At 40.1% G+C, this 8,599-nt stretch overlaps 1 protein-coding gene across 1 annotated transcript; it reads right to left on the reverse strand.

Moving 5' to 3' along the window:
- Positions 1–187: 187 nt before the first annotated feature.
- On the reverse strand, positions 188–5,844 carry LOC121583386 (pentatricopeptide repeat-containing protein 2, mitochondrial). Its single transcript, XM_041899566.2, has 10 exons — positions 5,721–5,844; positions 5,309–5,401; positions 2,950–3,079; positions 2,522–2,639; positions 2,260–2,338; positions 2,068–2,159; positions 1,872–1,985; positions 1,710–1,784; positions 1,478–1,591; positions 188–978 (listed from the first exon to the last, which is right to left on the reverse strand). The coding sequence occupies exons 1-10, from the start codon at positions 5,830–5,832 to the stop codon at positions 754–756; spliced, it is 1,152 nt and encodes a 383-aa protein (XP_041755500.1). The 5' UTR covers positions 5,833–5,844; the 3' UTR covers positions 188–753.
- Between the last annotated feature and the right edge of the window lie 2,755 nt (positions 5,845–8,599).

Genomic DNA, 8,599 nt, shown 5'->3' on the forward strand with positions numbered 1-8,599 from the left:
TTCCAATCCAGACAGTTCTGCAGATGCTGCACTGCGCTGCGCCACCTCACATTCTTGTAATATTTTATTTATGTATTTAATTATGATTTGCCTGAGACATATGAAGCTCCAACTTATGTAAAGAAGGACTCTATTCAACAATAAAATAATAAAGAGTCCTGGTCACTGGAATGAAAAAGTTGCTAAAAAGACTTACAACAGCAGCTTTTATATCATTCAATATGTATTACACTATAAATCACAAATAATGACATGTTTATACACATCTGTCTCACATACACCTTTACATTCTTCTTTTGCACACATTGGTGTCCCTTGGATTCAACAAACCTTTTCACAGTCAGCAGTTAAAAGTCTGTAATGCTCTGAAGGGGCTCCCCAGACATCGAACCAACTAGTATACTTGTACCATCGCATATTTTTGGGTGAAGGGGTGAAGAATAAGCCCAAAAAGGAGGAATACATAAGGGTCTCTGGTTGAGAGGTAGATTACACTGACTGGTACACTATAGGTCGCTATAAAGTCCAGGTCTGGGTGTAGGGAGAGAGAGTGCATCTCAGAGACTGTTTCTGTTCAGTCCTGTTTGGGTGGTGTGAGAGCAGACTCCCATGGCTGTGACAGGGACGGGTACAACTAGAATCACTGATCTGCAAATCCCCTCCCAAAAACCTACTCATTACCTGATCAAGATTCACAATTCTGCGCCTCACCTTGATCCCCTCAAACACGCTAAGAGATACACCTAGTCCCATTCACTCTGACAACAGAGTGGACTGCAGAGGCCTCAGAGTCCTCCGGCTGATCCGTCTCTCCTCCATTATCCCCATGGGCATCCTCCTCTTCCCCGTGGGGGTGTGACACAACATCTCGTCCAGGTTCCGTTGGGTCACCTGACCCGCCTGCTGGAGGCGGGACACTGCCTGCTCCACGCTCGCCATCAGAGGACTGTCCTCGCTCCGCAGACGCACCAGGTCCACCTGAGAAAGAGACCACGCACACACAGATTTATTGATGAATTATCACGCCCCCAGGTGGTATGGGTAGGCAACAACCCCCAAGCTATAAGAATGCTGAACAATTAATCAAATGGCCACCCGGACTATTTACAATGACACCCCCCCCTACCTACATGTACAAATTACCTCGACTAACCTGTACACCCGCACATTGACTCGGTACTGGTACCCCCTGTATATAGCCTCGTTATTGTTATGTAATTTTATTGTATTACTTTTTATTTAATTTTTTACTTTAGTTTATTTAGTAAATATTTTCTTAACTCTATTTCTTCAACTGCAATGTTGGTTAAGGGCTTGTAAGTAAGCATTTCACGGTAAGGTCTACACCTGTTTTATTCTGCGCATGTGGCAAATAACATTTTATTTGAATTATATTTGTTACTGGATGACTCAGAGATAATTACGCAGAGGTTATGCATCAGACATTTAACATCCGTTTGTAGTTTGTTTTTCTTACCACTTCCTGTGCGAATTCAGGCTTCTTTATAAATGCAGGGCTGCTGGATCCCAAAGCTAAGGTCAGGACAGAGAGTGATTCTTTCACAGCTCCTGACATAGCCAGTATCAGCACCTGAAACACCAAAAACATAATCAAATAGCCTGCTCCCTGACTGACAGCTCGACACAGTTACAAAGTTATTGTAAAGACAGTGAATATTATTGTAAAGACAGTGAATATTAGAACTCACTTTGAGATTTTGACATATTCTGCTGTCAGTACTCATAATCTGACCGAACATGGATTGTGCCTTTTCAACATCATTCTGGAAGGAGAATAACATATATTTAAACACATTTGTATGCCAGAGAGAGAAAGAGCATGAGAAAGTGAAAGAGGATGAATGACCAACCTGTCTAAGTGCTAGAGCCACAGTGAAGAAGTAGGCATGTCTGGGCATAATGTGTCCTTTGGTCTGTCCCTCCTCTATCAGGGCAGTACAGATTCTATAGGACTCCGGGGTGTTCTGGTAAACAGGAAACAGGGCATTAAATCGACTGTCTATAGGGTGGACCAATACAATGTCTGCAAGGTGGACAAATCCTCACCAGTTTATAGCAGGTACCAGTTGCTAATGTGAACGTGTCCTTGTTGAATGGCACACCTTGGTTCTTCATGTCTCTAAGTACATCCAGAGAACCTGGTATTATAGACATTGTTTAGTGATGACAGAGATCAGTCATCTATAAATGTACCTTTTATAGTTTAATGCCTTCTAATATTAAAAGGATGCCGCCTACTCTCATATAATCCTTTCATAAACAACATGTCTATGGCAATATTGAAGGAGGTTGAGTCCGAGAAGAATCCTCTCATGTCCTGTTAGAGAAAATAGATAAATAATAGTATATTTACAACTTCACCAACTACAGTATGTGTAAATGTCAATCAATGCCCTAGTCAAGAGGACTAGAGGGTTACTATGACAGCACTTATTTCATTCAGAGATGTTGATTATGACTGTTCCCTGATTATTGTAGTCCTGCATATAAATATGGTTACCTTGTCTGTCAGTGTGGCAGCAGCCATCTCCTCCAGCCCCAGCTCATAGCACAGCCTCATGAACAGAGGACCAAACTTAAACTCTCCAAATGATACGTTACTGTTCTCTTCGTGGTACCTGGACAGTGAAACGAACATGCAGAACACACAAACATACACGCAAATAACACAGAACCATCACTAAGTAAGAACGCCAACATTAGTCAAACTACAAGATTGCATGAAACTATTTCAGACTAATGTTTTATCTGTCCGTAACACAGCTGATAAGTAGACTTGATCTTCAGGTCTGTTTTGACAGCTAATTGTCAGGATACTCAGAATAGAGTTTGACACCAATGAATATGTCACGTATGAAATACTAAATCATCTGGCCAGTGCCCACAATGCATTAGTGAGAAACTAGTATTTTTCTGTGTGACCCATACCTATAGATGGCGCCTCTGGCTGTGACCATGTCCTCTGCAGATTGGCATAAGTGTAGAAGCAGCTTCAGCTCATCCTTCAATATGAGCTCGTTCTTCTTTAGCTTCCGATTGAATACCTCCAAATAATGACCTGCAGAGTAGAAAATGGTCTGTCAACTTCAGAAGTAGTAGTTGAGGTACAGTAGGACATACACACACGGAAAGTATTCAGATCCCTTGACTTTATCCACATTTTGTTACGTTACAGCCTTATTCTAAAATGGATTAAATAGTTTTTTTGCCCTCATCAATCTACACACAATACTCCATAATGACAAAGCAAAAACAGGTTTTTAGAAATGTTTGCAAATGTATTAAAAATAAAAAACTGAAATATCAAATTTACATACACTACCGGTCAAAAGTTTTAGAACACCTACTCATTTAAGGGTTTTTCTTTATTTTTACTATTTTCTACATTGTACATATGGAATCATGTAGTAACCAAAAAAGTGATTCTTCAAATAACCACCCTTTGCCTTGATGACAGCTTTGCAAACTCTTGGCATTCTCTCAACCAGCTTCACCTGGAATGCGTTTCCAACAGTCTTGAAGGAGTTCCCACATATGCTGAGCACTTGTTCGCTGCTTTTCCTTCACTTTGCCGTCCGACTCATCCCAAACCATCTCAATTGGGTTGAGGTCGGTGGATTGTGGAGGCCAGGTCATCTGATGCAGCACTTCATCACTCTCCTTCTTGGTAAAATAGCCCTTACACAGCCTAGAGGTGTGTTGGGTCATTGTCCTGTTGAAAAACAAATGATAGTCCCACTAAGCCCAAACCAGATGGGATGGCGCATCTCTGCAGAATGCTGTGGTAGCCATGCTGGTTAAGTGTGCCTTGAATTCTAAATAAATCACAGACAGTGTCACCAGCAAAGCACCCCCACACCATAACACCTCCTCCTCCATGCTTTACGGTGGGAACTACACATGCAGAGATCATCCGTTCACCCACACCATATCTCACAACGACACGGCGGTTGGAACCAAAAATCTCCAATTTGGACTCCAGACCAAAGGACACATTTCCACCGGTCTTTTCCACTGCTCGTGTTTATTGGCCCAAGCAGGTCTCTTCTTATTATTGGTGTCCTTTAGTAGTGGTTTCTTTGCAGCAATTCGACCATAAAGCCTGATTCACACAGTCCCCTCTGAACAGTTGATGTTGAGCTGTGTCTGTGACTTGAACTCTGAAGCATTTATTTGGGCTGCAGTTTCTGAGGCTGGTAACTCTAGTGAACTTATCCTCTGCAGCAGAGGTAACTCTGGGTCTTCCATTCCTGTGGCAGTCCTCATGAGAGCCAGTTTCATCATAGCGTTTGATGGTTTTTGCGACTGCACTTGAAGAAACGTTCAAAGTTCTTGAAATGTTCCGTATTGACTGACCTTCATGTCTTAAAGTAATGATGGACTGTCGTTTCTCTTTGCTTATTTGAACTGTTCTTGCCATAATATGGACTTAGTCTTTTACCAAATAGGGCTATCTTCTGTATACCCCCCTACCTTGTCACAACACAACTGATTGGCTCAAATGCATTAAGAAGGAAAGAAATTCCACAAATTAACTTTTAAGAAGGCACACCTGTTAATTGAAATACATTCCAGGTGACTACCTCATGAAGCTGGTTGAGAGAATGTCAAGCGTGTGCAAAGCTGTCGTCAAGGCAAAGGGTGGCTATTTGAAGAATCTCAAATATAAAATATATTGTGATTTGTTTAACACTTTTTTTGGTTACTACATGATTCCATATATGTGTTATTTCATAGTTTTGATGTCTTCACTATTATTCTACAATGTAGAAAATAGTAAAAATTTAATTAAACCCTTGAATGAGTAGGTGTGTCCAAACTTTTGACTGGTGCTGTATATATATCAGAATCAATGATGGCGCAGTAATGTATGGCTGCAGTTTTGCGAGCTCCGACCCAACTTTGCTATTTTGTGATTATTTTGGCGTTTGTCTTTACTTTATTTTCACAAAATGTATCCGCTATCATTTCTTATAACCGACAAGCTGTTTATCATATATCCTAATGCCTAGTCACCTTATGCCTAGGCTATACATTCTACCTCTATCACTCCAGTATCCCTGCACATTGTAAATATGGTATTGGAACTGACCCTGTATATAGCTTCTTACTTTCTCGTGTTCTTCTTATTTCTACTTATAGTGTGTTTTTGTTCTACCTTATGTTATGTTATGTTTAGTGCTGCATTGATATTGATTGCTGCATTGTTGTGTTTGGAGCTTGCAATAAAGCGTTTCACTGTACTTGTGCACGTGACATTAAAACTTGAATCAGTACAGTAGCCTACTTTTTGATCCGGACACTTGATGAGCCACTGCCAGTTTCCGCTGCTGAAATTCTTGTAGTTTGACAACATCCTCTGACAATAGATGCCTTTTTGCTGAAATGAATTTAGCAACAGGAGCAGAGATTATATTAGACTAGACTTTCTCTACCGTCTCTGACAGGAGTACTGTGCTACTGTACTTGCCCATGTAGCTGAACAACTTGCGGAAATTGAGTGCATGCATTACAAATTCGTCTAGACATTTGAAGTAGTTCCAGGCTAAATATGATAACAGGACAAGGACAGAGCACAGCCGCTGTCACAACAACAGTGACATTGATTAAGACATATTCCTAGTGTGGTGGTTTGTCGACAAGCAAGTGCTCGTGGCTCAGGTACTGCACCATAACCATAAAATAAGTTATTCATATACCTCCTACTCTGCATACCATACAGTCCGATTGTATGCGGCCACGAAGTAATCCTTTTGCGGGAACATCATGAAGCAGTATTCGGATGCAGCCGCCGATCCTGCCAAGCGCCATGTTGCCCCCTGACTGTACTATTGCGAGAACAAAGGGTGAAATGTTTTGGCAATTCAAAAACATTCTGCTTTCGCGCCGGATTCGTTATAAGCACAACCATTTATTATGCATTGATTAATTATATTTATTGTTTTACAATACAATTGACAACTTCTGTAAATGAAAACGAACAGATAGAAATATATCAGTTTTATTCTCCACTTTTTCACGATTTAGTTGGTACATTCAAAAATGGCTGCGCCCTGTCGTCGCTGTTGAGTGGTTTTACGCTGGATTTCCAAATGTCTAGCTAAGACGTTTATTTCTTCTGACAAATGGACTGTCTTGGAGTAAAATTATAATGATATTGCCATCTCAATTCTCATTAGCTGTCCGATGTCTGGTTGTGTTTATAACAAGCCAACGAAATTAATTTCGCACATACTGAAAATAAATACATTACATCCTACAACCGGCAGGTGGCAGTGTCACATACCCAATTTGCACCCTCCAAACTATAACCTGAGCTTTCCGTCGCTGCTAAAGAGAGCAATAGTAATTGTGTCTTTTTATAGGCAACTCACTGCGGGATATGCACTCACACCGCCATGGCTCAAGCCTATGGGGAAATTATAGTTTTTTGTTTGTTGATAAACGCCGAAAATAAGGTCTGTGGTAAACACAAGCTTCGGAGCAGTGGTGTAGTGGTGCCTGGAGAAGTGGGTATACAACATTTTTCCAAAACGTCCCACACCACGAAGGAAAGGCAGCCCTTTGTGAAAAATTCTATAACAAAACAGTGACATACACTCTGAATGTCATACAATTATAATTCCCATATTGGTCTCTCAAAGTCAGGCCAACCCAAGCTGTACTGTGCAAGTAGGCTAATAGTAGGCCTACTATTGAAACAGATAACTGAGGCTGTCAACTGAGTCAGAAATGTGCAGGTTTCAGATTTTCCCTTTTTGGGCGGGGTGGTTTCGCCTCAAAGTCACACTTTTGTTAGAAATTGCGTCAATTCAAATCTGGTATCAGGAACAAAAGAGGTCAACACGACTTCTAAGATATACAAGTTATTTTAATTAATGCAAAAACCTTCAATGGTAAATATGATGTTCCGTATATACGGGCTCTCTGAGATGTCTCGCAGAACACCCCAGACAACTAACACATTGTTTCAGAAACAATACCCAAATACTCTGACAGAGGGAATTTCCCACTTCTCTGCTGGCCAATTAGAGTAGAGACTTGAGCGTGGCTTAAACTTTCTCAGCCAATCCATTGATTCAGGGGTTGGTCTCATCCCCTCGGCGCTATTTGTTGCACACTTCAGCCAGGCACAAGATTATCATAACAACCTATCATAGTGAGAAGAGCCAGCTCCCTTAGACATCATTCCTACGTCAAAGGAAGGCTCACAGATCACAAATAACTATTATAGTCTAGCATTTGAAGACACAATCCTTATCTTATTTTAACCCCTAAAACAGCTCTTCACATCAATCACAGCCTTGCCAGGTGTCACAACCTACATTAGCCCAGTCAAGAATGCATTCTTTCTAAATTAGTCATCCCATCAATTTAGGAGAATAATAAATCCCCAATACTTTTTAAATAGAAAAACAAAAACAAATGATTCCATAACAATGCTTAAACCACCTCAGGAGACCACTTTTAGATATTTAAGTGTAGTTAACCTTTAAATTAAGTGCACAGGCACCTAGCGCTGCTGTTTGGTTAGAAGTGTTTCTTTAGCATATGAGATGGAGTTTGCAAAACAAATGGCCACTGGATTGATGCAATAATCATGATATCATAGCATAGGCTACTTTGTAGCTAGTTAACATTTAATTGAGAAGGTTTTTGGGAAAGCCTTTCCATCTATCAGAAGACGGTTAGGTCTATCATTAGCATTGCTATATTTTTTCTGTTCCTTAATTGTTTGAAACCTGGATGTTTTACTTAATATTATGAGGCATGTGTTGCCTTGCTTCAAAGTAGCCTATAGCCAAAATCCTACCATAGAAACCTGGAGGCAATTATTTTATAAAGACTTCATCATACTGTTAAACTTCAATTAATATCCTGGGTGTTTATTTGCTTAAATCGCTGAACACAACAGGCGCTTATTAGAGACAGGCTTCTATTTGAGCAAGGTGTCTATTTCCTTAATGCACACAGCTTTTGCTAATTTGCATAGTAAATTGTTTAATTCCATCATTTACTTCCATCATTTTAATCAATTTCTTCATTTCCGGCACTAATGTGTTATCATTTACACACCGTGTCACGTTTCTTTTGTCTAAAAAACTAACTTTTCCTTAACAGAATAATTATTCTCCTCTTTGACTGTGCATTTCGGCAGTTATTACTTTCACCACTAGATTTCACCACACGATCTGCCAATTTCTGGGGGTCTGTACTCCCGAAGTTGTTGACTGTTTTTGTGCTTGCCAGTTAGCTAGCAGTTCTCAGCTGTTAGCAGCCAATGGCTATCAGTTTCTAACTGGCGGTAAAAAAAAAAAGATGATTTCCATATTTTTTTCGAGTCATTACTGAATTATTTAATGTAACAAATCAATCATTAAACCTTGTAAACAATTAATGGTAATTCATGGTCACCTCGTAAACAATTCATTTATAAAATGTAAATGTAAATGTAATACCCAGCGTTTATTGGAAACAGGCGTTTAATTGCTGAAATGTGTGGCCATTGTCCAGCTATTAAAAGGGACAGGAGGCTATTTGAGACTCAGCATTTAATGAAAGTTTTACAGTATGCGTT

This window comes from Coregonus clupeaformis, chromosome 15, assembly GCF_020615455.1.
Source record: "Coregonus clupeaformis isolate EN_2021a chromosome 15, ASM2061545v1, whole genome shotgun sequence".
NCBI classification, from domain to species: domain Eukaryota; kingdom Metazoa; phylum Chordata; class Actinopteri; order Salmoniformes; family Salmonidae; genus Coregonus; species Coregonus clupeaformis.